Source organism: Dipodomys merriami, unplaced genomic scaffold (assembly GCF_024711535.1).
Source record: "Dipodomys merriami isolate MVZ:Mamm:240054 unplaced genomic scaffold, mDipMer1.0.p SCAF_9, whole genome shotgun sequence".
NCBI lineage: Eukaryota > Metazoa > Chordata > Mammalia > Rodentia > Heteromyidae > Dipodomys > Dipodomys merriami.
In genome coordinates, this window is record NW_027206512.1 from 57,479,876 (window position 1) to 57,493,729 (window position 13,854).

General features: G+C 36.7%; 1 protein-coding gene across 2 annotated transcripts in view; it reads right to left on the bottom strand.

The window, feature by feature from the left end:
• Nucleotides 1–13,854, bottom strand: part of Ncapg (non-SMC condensin I complex subunit G) — a 28,094-nt gene that overhangs the window by 2,972 nt on the left and 11,268 nt on the right. For both annotated transcript variants that reach the window (XM_070013099.1, XM_070013098.1), the window contains exons 10-19: nucleotides 12,972–13,055; nucleotides 12,490–12,669; nucleotides 10,403–10,513; nucleotides 6,759–6,878; nucleotides 3,937–4,161; nucleotides 3,232–3,413; nucleotides 2,807–2,981; nucleotides 1,044–1,205; nucleotides 551–695; nucleotides 101–202 (exon numbers count right to left, since the gene is read on the bottom strand). In XM_070013099.1, coding sequence (XP_069869200.1) covers nucleotides 101–202; nucleotides 551–695; nucleotides 1,044–1,205; nucleotides 2,807–2,981; nucleotides 3,232–3,413; nucleotides 3,937–4,161; nucleotides 6,759–6,878; nucleotides 10,403–10,513; nucleotides 12,490–12,669; nucleotides 12,972–13,055 — 1,486 coding nt within the window. The remainder of the gene's footprint in view (nucleotides 1–100; nucleotides 203–550; nucleotides 696–1,043; nucleotides 1,206–2,806; nucleotides 2,982–3,231; nucleotides 3,414–3,936; nucleotides 4,162–6,758; nucleotides 6,879–10,402; nucleotides 10,514–12,489; nucleotides 12,670–12,971; nucleotides 13,056–13,854) is intronic.

Here is a 13,854-nt window from a genome sequence, read left to right on the forward strand (position 1 = left end):
TAAGACACTTAAAATTCTCTGTCCTAAGGAGGGAACTTCAAAAGCATTTTCACTGGAAGACAAATAATGTTTCATTACAAGCTCTAGACACATACACTACCTCGGTTAGTCCTTTGCTGGATGGATTTTGATGTCCTTTGCTGTGTGGATTTTGATGCTTGTGTATCCCTCAAAGGAGTCATATATGCTTCTTTATTGTCTTCTGTTAATGAAAATCATACAATGTAACTTTTTAAAAGACCAACTTCATGATATACTTTTCATCTTTCATCAAAGACTGGCAAGATATTATCAGCTACTGGTAATAGATAAATAAATCTATTAGATAAATAAACTAAAGAAGTACTGTTTATCAAAAAACAGAGCTCCAAAAACTGTGAATACTTAGGAATGGAAACTGCCAGTTCTAGTAACATGTACATATACAAAGCACAGTAATACTCCTTCCAAGGTGGATTCAATGGAAAAAAGACTACAGATGTTTAAAAAAAAAAATCTCAACAAGTTTAAAAACAGCATCACACAAACATTCATGTTGCCATGCTATTACCATCTTCATCTTCCTTCGGAGGAACAGGTACAGTGGCGCTGGCATCCTGTACTTCTATAGGTTGGTCACCAATTTCTTTGTTTCCTTTCTCTAACTGAATCTTGATCTTTTCCAAAGCTCTCAGGCATGTTCTATCTTTAACTTGCTATTAAAGACAAAACATTCAAACACAAACATTTTCTAATGTTTTCTAAGGTATATGCCAATATGAAGAAGTTTCAAAATATTCTAAAAGTATAGGAAACTTATGAAAGACATTTTAAATGAACTACAGTTAGGGTGAGGGACAGATGGGAAATAATAGTAACAAGAGTGCCATGGCTCAAGATGCATTGTACCCATAAACTGACATGTTATATAGAAAGCCCTTCGTACAGCCACTTAAAGACAATAAAAGTATCATTACAAAATAAAACAAGCAAAGTCACGATCAAATAAATTCTACTTGGATATATTTGAAGACAGGTTAGACAGTAATTAGGAACTATTTTACCTCCAAAATCTCATTCAAGAGAACCAGAAGATCTTTGGAAATACTGCTACTTAATTCTAAAGAATTCAAAGATTTCGTATAGACTCGAATTTCTGGTGAGCATGGACTTGTTAAGATCTCGTTACAGATTTTCACAGCCAAATTGTCATGTACTGTTAAAGCCTAGAAAATTAAAAGAGAAGATGTAAAGTGAAAATGATATGGATACAATATGGTTATACCCATCTGAAAAAACATTCCCAACTCCAAGTCATAATCTAAAATGTGAAGTGTTTAGAACAAAACTTAACATTAACTGTCCCTTCTCCCCAATAAAACTCCTTTCTAGATGGACTGATTGACTGACAGATGGATGGATGGTACTAGAAAATGAATGCAGGGCTCCCACTTGAGCTAGGCCCCAGCCCTTTTGGTTTTGTTTTTGAAAGAGGGATTCACCAACTTTGCCCAGACTGGCCTTGCTCCAGCAATCCTCCTGCTTGGTGGCATGTACCACCAAGCCTGCCTCTACTTCATTTCCAGAAGCTAATATAAGGCTAATCTACTGAAGGGACTGAAGTGTCTCCCAATTGCTATGAGTCTTAAAGCTGAGTTCCAGCTTCAGAACCAATCCAGGCTGATGATAGTGGACTTTGCCCAAACCTAAGCTTTTTCCACGCGGGATCAGTGAACATGCAATAGCTGAGCAACCCGTGCAGACGCCGTGGTGTAGCGTGTCCCAGTCCTGCACAACTGAGAGGAATATGCCAGTTCTGGAACTCCCTGTCTCCCTGTGAATCACCAGTGGCCCCAGCTCACATGGGGACTGAGAGTGGCCTTAGTTTCACTGCTTCAAGACATTGATCGTAACAGTAAAGGTCAACAGCTCATTCCTAGGAAGGCTTCTGTTGTCATTCTTACATTTGTGGAGAATTTCCATGGATTTCTCCAGCCTTCTCCTTTATTTCCTCTGCCCAGTTTCCTTCATGGGAGTATCCGTGACCACAGCTGAATCTTTCTGATCAGCAGCTTTAATCCTAATAACCCTTTCATCTGAAGCCTGTATGGTTACTCCTTAGAAATAAAGTCTACTTTACTGTCCCCTGACTTTGCATAGCTATCCACGGATATTATCTTTTCATTCTCACCAATCATTTCTCATTGCAAACAAGACCAAAGCATAAAACTACCAATGTTATATACTTTATTCTTATCATTAATTCTTGCCCTTCCCTAAAATCTAAAAGTTGTATTGTGCCTGTGTCCTTTGCCATATTTTGCACAGTATCTTTTATCATCTTTCAGTAGCACACGAGGTGGGAGGGAAGGGAGGGTGTGACAATGCTTGATAGGAAATGTACTCACTACCTTGGTCATGTAACTGTAACTATGTACAGTATTTTTACAATAAAAATGTATTTTTTAAAAAGTAGAATATATAGTCACTAAATACCAACTAAATGTAAAAACCCAACAGCAATACTTTTAAGTTGGCATCTGAAATCATTAACACATTATAGTTCAAAAGTGTCTGGTGTCAAATCATGACCAAATTTCATTAAAGAACTGGTTTCAATAGGATGTAGGATTTAGAAACCCAACTGAAGATAAATTCATAGGTCAATCTGTAGTTGACTTATCTTTTTCAAGTTAAAAACCAAAATAAGCTCTGTTGTTTGACCTGTCCTTCCCCATGTTGACAATAGGAAGTAAGCCAATATTTCAAGACTCAATGGGCCCTACAGTTTTATCTTTACCACCCACAGGCTCACAGACTCACTCACTTGGTAATCTTGGGAATTCTTGGCTTGAGGATTCAGTCCACTGGGTCTTGTCAGATCTACGAGCAACTCGGCAACATTCATGATATCTATTTCAGCTAAGGGAGATGATGCAGGCGCATTAGCCAGTGTTTGCAGAGTTGGAAGAAAGGCTTCTTCAAAGCACTCCTGGTTAATCCTATTGAAATCAAGTTGAAAGAATGTTGGCAGAACATTATTTTAAGAGGAAAAAGCACAATTCTAGAATATCTTTGATGTAAAACTCATGTGACAAAGTATATTTTCACCCACAAAAAAAGCCAAATAATTCAGGTAGATAAAAATCTATCTAAGTTCTCATTGCTTCATTTACTACTGAAAGAGGAGAAGAGTATCAACAACAAGATGACACAGAGGTAAGATTTGAATTTGTTGGTAGGACTCAGTACCTGCTGGCATAAGCAAACATGGGGAAAAACACCCCCAGACAATGTCGGAGTCGAATGTCCTCTTCTGTCACCGGATTGTACCACAACAAGATGAGACGAGAAAGAATCCTGCTGCTGACCAAAAGCCCAGAAAACATCAGCTTGGCTAGGCCTTCCACTGCTCCTGTCCTGAGTTCAGAAACCTAACAGCAATGACAGTCATCAGAAGGAGTTTTGTAAAGTCTCAGGAGTCTTATTATCTGGACACATTAAGTGCAGAGACACACATGCCACATGCTTGCCACACACACAGGCATTCAAGGCACATGACAGCCTTGAAGTCAGAGACTTTCATTCACTCAGCACTCTACTCTCAGAATATGTAGGGAATGGCACCAAGTTGGCTCTTTCACACATCTTGATAGAATTAAAGAATCATCCCAACAAACTGGCAGCACTGACCCCATTTGACGTGCGAAACAGACGAGGGACAGTAATGACCTCTTTGAAGACTTACACTGATCAATCAGAACCAACTTTGCAAACCTTCCTGGCAGCAATAGCAATCCATTCAAAGTGAAGTGGTAAGAGTCTGAAGCTAGGCAGAACTATAAGGCCTGAGAGCTAATAAAGCTTATTACTTATGGCCAAGAGGACAGTTTAAAAAAAATCTAGGCTTTTAAAGTGAGATTTTAAAAAATAAAAGTGGAAGAAATCACTCCTCACCTCACTGTCTAAGAAATCCGAAAGAAGCTTTAGAACATTCTTGGCAGCGGTGGCCTCCTCAGCTTCTTTGGCGTCCTGCTCATCATTACTGCTTATTTCTGCACCTTCACCTTGAGGAGCTTTGATGGTTTTAGTTTTAAATGGTTCAATTCCAAATGTCATCAGTTGGTCAAAGATTGACTTTAAAGCACTGATTTTTATTGTGACATCATCAATTTGCAAAACCTACAATGAAAGATTTCCCCCACAAGAGTTCAGTAAAATGATGCAATTCTGTTCCTCCTGTATCAAATGAATTATCTATATTAGGGAAATTTAAGTGATATTATTTAAATGCACATATAATTCTTTCCGTACAACTTTAGCATTAAAATTTCAATTTAAAAACAATGTAGTTGGCTGAAGGCCTTGAGTTCAAGTACCCAAGTACACACAGCCCCCAATACAGAAGTTTCAAAAGACATACTATTTATTTGTCCTATAACATCTGGAGCTATAATTTCCAATTTCCACTGAAAACAAACAAGCAAACAAACAAATGTGGAATGGAAATCTAGTTGAATAATTTGTTACTTTCATTTAAAAAAAGAATAGTATCTTCAACTGTGTCTTTATCTTTTTGTGTGTGTGTGTGAAAACATCGTACAGAAGGGTTATAATTACATGGGCAAGGTTGTGTTTTTATCTTATCACTTTTTCTAAGACACAGAAAAAGTTGTTACATCAAAATCATTTTGGCCTACCTATCCAGAAAAAGATACTACATTGAATGCAATGAAAAGTATTTAGATCTACCTGAAGGTATATTTCTCTTATCAACTCAATAAACTCAGATTTCATCCATGGTGAATCTAGTTTGTTTTACTCCAAGTAATCACCAAAAAAAGCCAGAAGTGGTGTTATAGCTCAAAGTGGTAGAGCAAAAGGAGCCCCAGGGACAGTGCCTACCCTCAGGACTGCTCCTCCCCCCAAAAAAAGACAGTTTAAAGCATGTAGAAGTTCTGTCCATGTTATATACTAATATGATGTCATCTTTTATCTGGAACTTGAGTATATGTAGATTTGGAACCCACAATGGTCTTGGAACCAGTCCTCTAGAGTATATGCCAAAGGTTGACTATATTTGGCAAAATTTCTTTAAAGATGTATCTTATTTGCTAGGTATCCATAAAAACCAATAAACTACAGAACAAAATAGCTAACAGAATCACAGAGGCCTATACCTGCTGTTATAAAAATTAATAACTTTTCTGCAACACAAAGAAATTCATTCTTCATCTCGGAGTAAATCTAGATGTGTGGCCAAGAAATACAAATGATTCATCTGGACAAAGTACCAAGACTTCTAGCTCATTGGAAAAAGAAACTTCAGCCCATTAAGGATAATAGTGGCATTCCATGTTCCCCCTAAAGGAGCTCACAACAATACTATTTTCTTTGACAATCATAACAGAGAATACATCTAAGCAAAGACACACCAAAATCTCACAACTGCATATGGAAATGAGTTGATTAGCTCCATAATCTTTCAGGAAATTAAGGCAAAACCCTGAAATTCCTGAGTTGTTGTTTGTTGTTTTTTTTACATAAGTAGTTTCAATTTTATTTCCTTGGACAAAAGCCACAAATCAGTTGACCATTTCCAGAATATATGATAGCCCCAAGATCTAATTTCCTTTTCTTGGCAATGTCTAAAAAGAATGCTTCAAGATAAGAGTTTTCCTTTGGGGGGAAAAAAAATCCACTACTCGAGTTTAGCTTTTTAAAATAATCATTTCACAAACACCTGGTCCATGTTATCAGTGATTTTCCAGCAACTAGTCTTCCTTAACTTCCTTAATTTACATGACTATTCCCTGCAGCTTTTTTATCTCATTACATCTGGCAACACCAGAGGCTAGATGACGGGGATGAAAGTCATGCTTTCAACTTCTCTTAGCAGCACAAATGCTTCTTCAACTACATAGTCTGTCTCGTTCTCATTCCTGTATTATTTATTTATATATTTACATATATATAATTATGTTTATATTTACTTATATACTTACAACATAAATGCCTTCTTCAACTACATAGACTGTCTCCTCATTCCCGTATTATTTACTTATATATTTACATATATATTCAAATATATATACATGCTTGTTTTTTAATTGGTGCCAGTACTAGGACTACACATCAGAGTCTTAAGCTTTCTACTCAGCTTCATGCCCAGCTGGCACTCTACCACATGAGGCACACCTCCACTTCCAGCTTTTCACAGGTTAACTTGAGATAAGAGTCTCTCAGATCTGTCCTAGGCTGACCTCAAACCACAATTCTCAAACCTCAGGTTTCTAGGTAGCTAGGATTATAGGCACCTGACTACTCTCTATTTTTACCTGACATATTGTAAAAGTCATATTTTTCCATCCTATGATTCCCCTTTTAGAATGTAAATTCCATTACCACAGCAACTTTTATCTTGTTTTCTTTTTCTACTGATTTACATATTTTTATTAAGCCTAGAACAGTGCCAATATGTGCACTAAAATGAATCATACATGATTTTATGTGGCTGCAGTGCAAGTGGTACAGTCTAGAAAATATAATGCCCCAAGTTCATATCCCAGTATTGCCACCAAAAAAACTAATAGATAAATAAACTGACATTTCATCCCTTTGCTATTAAGGCAGTTTTATGAGAAAACAAAAAATAAATGAGTCCCTATGATGTCTACAATCATCATCAATAAACATTTGAATAAATTAGAATATTAGCATTATCATCAGAGGTAGAGCACTATAGGACCTTGAAATTTTTATCTACTAGTGAATCTTACCTGTAACAGTAACACCAAGTGTTTACTGGCAAAATCTTGATTCTGTAGTCCACAACATCCCAGACACAAAACAGCCAAATTCCTTACTACCGGATAAATACTTACTATTCCAGGAAGAATCTAAAATGAGTTAGAAATTAATTTTGACACAGGCAAGAAATTAAAAATACTATACTGAAATCATGGCCGAAATGATCATTCCCATGTGATTTTTTTTTTTTTTTTTTTTTTTTTTTTTTTGGTCCAGTCGTGGGGCCTGAACCTTGGGCCTGGGCGCTGTCCCGGAGCTCTTCAGCTCAAGGCTAGCACTCTACCACTTGAGCCACAGCGCCACTTCTGGCTTTTTTCTTTTTGCTTATGTGGTGCTGGGGAATAGAACCCAGGGCCTCAGGCATGCAAGGCAAGCGCTCTACCACTGAGCCACCTTCCCAGCCCTCCCATGTGATTTTATAGGTCTACATCATTTCCTTTTAGTCACTTAAGTCAATACTAAATAGTAAATTGATAAAACAGAATATAGTACAGTTTTCCTATAGTCAGATCACGAGGCTAAACTAATTCCAGAGGTTGCAACACTCACAGAACAGGAAATCCTGACTATGATATACACTACCCCTCAGATCTGTCTCACTGACACCTTATACCATGCTATCCCTGCCCTTATCTCCGCTGGTCTGACTTGAACACCTCTAATAGCTTTTTTTCACAGCAAGTGTCAATGGCAAAAGTGTTTTATTTAAGTATGTTTCCCTCATCAAGTTTCAATAACAGCTGCCTTTACCAATTGTTATTTTGTATACACTTTGTTCCCAGCATTTACTATGGAATAACCATTCAATAAACATGTGCTCCCTCAAGAGTTTCTCATCCAGCTGAAAGCTAGTTGTTCACACCTATAATCCTACCTACTCAAGAGGCTGAGATCTAAGGATCATGGTTCAAAGCCAGTGTGAGCAGTTAACTCTGTTAGACTCTTATCTCCAGTAAAACTACCAAAAAAGCTGGAAGTGGAGCTGTGGCTGAAGTGATAGAGCACTAGCCTTGAGCAAAAGAAGATCAAGGACAGTGCCCAGGCCCAGAGTTCTAGCTGCAGGACTGACACCAAAAACAAAAACAAAACAAAAAGAACAAAGGAAGACTTTATGATACTTTATTTAAAGTAGAGTAACTTTATAACTACTATAAATCATTTATGCAAGTATCTTACTTATGTTCCTCTATTATGATCATTCAATTTTGGGTCCTTTCCTTTCTTAACATCGTGAAAGACTATGTAATGCTAAAAGGAGATAGATAGATAGATAGATAGATAGATAGATAGATAGATAGATAGATAGATAGATAGATAGATAGATAGATATAGATAGAGAGATAGAGATAGATTCATACTTTCATTCTTCAATTATGTAGATAATTGTATCACCATTCTCTTAAAACATGACCAGACATGTAGTTCAAGTAGAATTTTAAGAGTATTACTTTTCACTAGACAGATTTCTCTAAAATAAGACTAAATTCCAATAGTTGAGTATAATATAGTGTATAACCAGAAGTTTCAGTTACAAACTGATTTTCTTTACTGACTTTAGAAACTCATGACAACCCAAAAAATTAGATTTCAGACTGTCTACTTCTCACTAATTAAATAATTTGAAGATAATCCTCTAAGTCTGAGTATATTCAGAATGAGCTGTGAATGAACAGTACCATCAAAGTAAAAGAATTCCCAGCTAAAGGCTGGAGACATGGTGCCACTGGTTCACACCTGCAATACTGGCTAAGATCTAAGAATCAAAGTTTGAAGCCAATCTGGGCAGGATAAAGTCCATGAGACTCTTATCTTCAATTAACCACTAAAAAGCTGGAAGTGTAGCTGTGTCTTAAGTGGTAGAATTCTAGCCTTGAGCGAAAAAGCTGAAGGACAGCACCCAGAGCCTGAGTTCAAGCTTAACATTATTGATAATTTTAAGATGGGAAATCTGCCGGAGCCCAGGCCAACCTGATAACTTAGTGAAACTTCATCTCAAAAAATTTTTTTAAAAATGAACAGCAAAACAGAGCATTATTACTCTAGCCTCTAGTCACTCACAGTTACTAAACATCTGAAATATAACTAGTCTTGAGATGTCTTCTAAAATTTAGTATAAAAACAATAAAAAGCTATTTCATATTTTAATACTAAATAAATGATAAAGTCATAATAATTTAGCATGTTCAATGAAAATATGTTTGGGCATATGTAATGTATTATATATATATATATATATATATATATATATATTAAAATTAACTTTACCTTTTTTCTTCCTACTTTTTAAAATGTAGTTACTGTAGACTTAAAGTTACATATGGTTTGTATTATCTTTCTATCAGAAAATTCTATTCTAGAGTTGCATAGTCTTATATCCTAAGGTCAGGAATTACCTAGGAAGGTTACTTTAAAAGACCTTTAAGCCAGGCATCGGTATGCCTGTAATCCTAGCTACTCAGGAGGCTGAGACCTGAGGATCATGGTTCAAAGCCAGCCTGGGCAGGAAAGTCCGTGAGACTCTTATCTCCAATAAACCACTAGAAACCCAGAAGTGGCGTTGTGGCTCAAGCGGTAGAGCCCTCGCCTTGAGCTGAAGAGCGCAGGGACAGCACCCAAGCCCAGAGTTCAAGCCCCACAACTGACCAAGAAAAAAAAAAAAAAAAAAGACCTTTAAGTATAACCAAGAAAGATAGGTCACATCTGCAATCCTAATTAGGAGGCTGAGATTCAGAGGATCACAATTAAAGAAAAGTCTGGGCAAAATATTGTGAGATCTGCATTTCAGCCAACAAAAAGCTGGGCATGGTGATGTTCATCTGTCATCCGAGCTACTTGGAAAGGGTAAATAGGAGTATCATAGCCCAGGCTGCCCCAGTTATAAAGCAAGATCCTTTTATTCAAAAAACAATGAAAACAAAAAGGGCTGAAGGTGTAGCTCAAGGTAAGCTTGCCTAGCAAGAGTGATGTCCAGAATTCCAATCCCAGTACTGCCAAAAAAAAATTAAAATAAAATTTAATAAAGTTATACAGGAGTCACAATGTAACTTGAGTCTTTTTATACAGCACTATTCCAGTAACAGAAAATATTCTCGTTTTTGTTTTTTTGTTTTGTTTTGGGGGGGGGGGGTCCAGTTGTGGGCCTGAACTCTGGGCCTGGGCGCTGTCCCTCAGCTCTTCAGCTCAAGGCTAGCGCTCTATCACTTGAGCCACAGTGCCACTTCTGGCTTTTTTCCTTTTTTTGCTTATGTGGTGCTGGGGAATTGAACCCAGGGCCTCAGGCATGCAAGGCAAGCGCTCTACCACTGAGCCACCTTCCCAGCCCAGAAAATATTCTCTTACTCAAGGATAAAGATATTCTGCATCTATTTCTAGTAAAATGATTTTTCAAATCTTTTTGAGTGATAACTTATGTCCTAGCTCCTTTACACAGACTATCTTATTTAATCCTCACAGGAAATAGCTAATCTAGGTATCTACCTACTTTATCATTTGTAATTCATCAGATGTTCAAAATAATAACACTTTCATTCTGTTGAACCCTAATAAGCAGATTATAACATGAAGCAGAATGTGGCTAAAATGAAGCCTCAACTGAATAAAGCCATCAACATACCAAAGATTCAATGATTCCATTCATGGTCGCACTGATCCCAGTAGAAATGGACATCTGCTTCAACAGTTCATAACATAGAACAAGACACTTTTGTAGTGTCTCCACATCATTCTAAAATAAAGACAAAACATTCAGCAACAGTGAGAACATCTTCTGCACAGAACTTAAATATGTATTTTTTTAAGGACTTGTTTAGGGTGCATGACAACTCCCTACATATTCCCCTTGGGTCTGATCAGTCAGACTCTTGATTTCCCATCTCTGTGCTGACTCAGCCATTTTCTTAGTTACAGGTTCATACATAAAACAACTGTAATATACTTCCTCTTAGTCATTTCATGGGCTCTTCCAACTCAAAATGTCCACAATGGAAATGATCCACAGATTTTGTTAAAAAAAAAAAAAAAAAAGAAGCTACCAGTTATAAAAATAAATTCAGTCACTCTTACTAAGAAATTGTCATGTTGGAGTGAGGTTTCCAGAGAAGCTAAGAATACAATTCAGGAAACCCTCTTAGATAGCAAACTTTGCTATTCAGTATTTTTTTTTAATTTTTCTTTTTCTTTATTATAAAGGTAATGTACAGAAGGGTGACCATTTCATAAGTATTGAATACATTTCTTTTTGGACAACTTCACCCCTTCCTTTACTCTCTCCCACTTTTTCCCTCCCATCCCACAAGTTGCATATAGTTTGTTTTCAATATAGTATCTAGTGAGCACCACGGCTACATTTTATTCAGCATTTTCTTTTTTTCTTTTGGTTGTAGGGCTGGAACTCTGCACCTAGGCGCTGTACCTGAGCTCTTCTGCTCAAGGCAAGCTCTCTACCACTTGAGCTACAGTGCCACTTCCAGCTTTCTGGTGGTTAATTGGAGATAAGAGTCTCACGGACTTTCCTACCTGGGCTGGCTTTGACTCATGATCCTCAGATCTCAGCCTCCTGAGTAGCTAGGATTATAGGCACCCAGCTCAGCATTTGCTTTACAAGAATACTCTAGTGAGCAATCCTCAAACCAAAAGTACAGTAGATTCAAACAATATTAATTGAGATTAGGCATGGTAGTGCACACTTGCAATGCCAGCTACTTCAGAGGCTGTTCAAGATCAAAACAGGGCAAACGCACTAAACCCTTTCTAAAAAGTAACTAAAGCGGGGCTGGGAACGTAGCTCAGTGGTAGAGTGCATGCCTTGCAAGCATGAGGCCCTGGGTTCGATTCCTCAGCACCACATAAACAAAAAAAGCTGGAAGTGGCGCTGTGGCTCCAGTGATAGAGTGCTAACCTTGAGCTGAAGAGCTGAGGGACAGCGCCCAAACCCAGAGTTCAGGCCCCATGACCGGCAAAAAAAAAAAAAGCAACTAAAGTAACTAAGGGCAGGAAACATAATGGCTCAAGAGGTACAAAGCCTGCAAGAGCCTGCAGAACTTAGCCCTGAGCAAAAATCCCCATACTACCAAAATGTGTATATGCGTGTGTGCATGTGTTCACGCACATATATTATTGATAACAATTTATTTTAAGAGAAGCAATGAAAGAAATAATCTGTTTAAGAGACTAATTTATTAAGCAAAAAAAGACTACTAAAGTGAAGTGTTACTAGATATCAAGATTAGTATTTGATTAAAAATAACAATTTGATTAAAAATAGCTTTTGCTAGACACCAAGTAACCATGATGCCAAGGTTACCACAGATGTAATTCCTAGCAGTGGAAAGGTCAAAGGCCTTCCACAAGTACGGAATGAGATGCATTTTCCTTGCTTAACTATTAAAGGCAAATACACAAATAAATTCAGAAGGGAACCACTAGAAAACTAGTTTCCCTCACATCGAAAAAAAGACTTCAAATTCCAGGGACTGGCAAGATAAGGGAACAAATAGTCGTAGCTATGATACTCAAAATACATTAAGGTCCTTTTCAAAGTCCAAAAATAGAAACAGGAGAAATAAATTTTTTTTAAATATTTAATTCATATTGCTGTCACAGTCTCCAAAGTGAATAGATTTTCAGCTTTTTGAGTTAAAGAAAGCAAGATTCAGTTAAGATAGTAACAGTTGAGATTTAGTATGAAAAAAATGATTCTACCTTCTCTGTGTGGACTTCTTTAATTTCAAGTTGTTCTGTTTCTTTCAACAGCTCTACTTTGGCATTTTCCAGTGCTCTTATTTCTTCTTTTAATTTTGATGCCTGATCAAAATCTTGTAAGGTAATACAATTTTCCAAAGCTTCTTTTGCTTCAATAAGTTTAACTTTTATTTCAGCCACCTAAGGAAAAATACAAATTAATCATATCAACACCAGACAAAAATTACTAACATGAAAATCTGTAGCAAAGTCAAGAGTATTACTACCTCAATGACCTAGAATTTAGGGATCAAACATAAAACAAAATTTCAATCATCCAGCAACAGGGATCAGTCACCCTTGAAGAGTAACATAATTCAGTAACATTTTATAGACCTTTATATAATATTTACTCGATAATCTGATTTTGTTAAACCACACAACAAGAAACAGATTATACAGCTACATTACCAAAGCCTTTCTTTAATATAGAAGAAACATACCTTGAGTTCTTTTTTTCTTGTATCAGATGGATTAACACTAATAGTAACAATGGGTGCACGAATCTCTGAGATAATTTCTGTAACCTGGTAAGCAAAATTACAAAGCTTTAACACATTATATCAACAAATAACAAAAAAGTGCTATAGAAAACACCAAGCTGTATCTGCCATCTACTGAAAACCAGAGGTAAAAGCACATAATCTGTTTGCAAGACTTTAGAACCAAAACTGAACAATGCATCTCACTAGAAAGTGAAATTATTTGAAAGGAAGGTGAATAGGTACGTATTTGTTGAAGATAAATTATCCCTCATATAATGTTAGAAAACTTGAAAAAAATTATGCTACCTAAGATTAGCTGTTATAATCTAAAATTCTCTGCATATGGTCTACAGTTTGGCTCTTCTAATAAACTCACTCCTGCCTGAACTATGTGGCAGTCTCCTTTCAACAACCCTAATACCTACCACTTTCAATTCCTCTCTTGTTCAGTTCTATACAAGTTTACATATATATATTTTTGCATTTTTTCCTTTGGGCACATAATATATACATAATGACAATGTAAGGCCTTTCACAGGCTTCTAAGAAGGGATGTTTCAAGGGTCCCTCTCATATGAAAATACCTAAGCAGTTACTGGACAAGCACTATATGGGAAGTGTTCAAGGAAAGATATACATAAAACATGTTCATATAAGGAGCAGTTAGAATAACTTCTGACTTAATCTATAAAATATCACATCATGTTTTTATGAAAGAACAATACAGATCTCTCTTTTATCTAACTGGGAAGGGGGGGTGGAGGTGGGGTAACACTTGACATAGTATAGTGGTTACAATTTATTTCTGTATTTACAAACAGTTTATGAACATCATCTCACT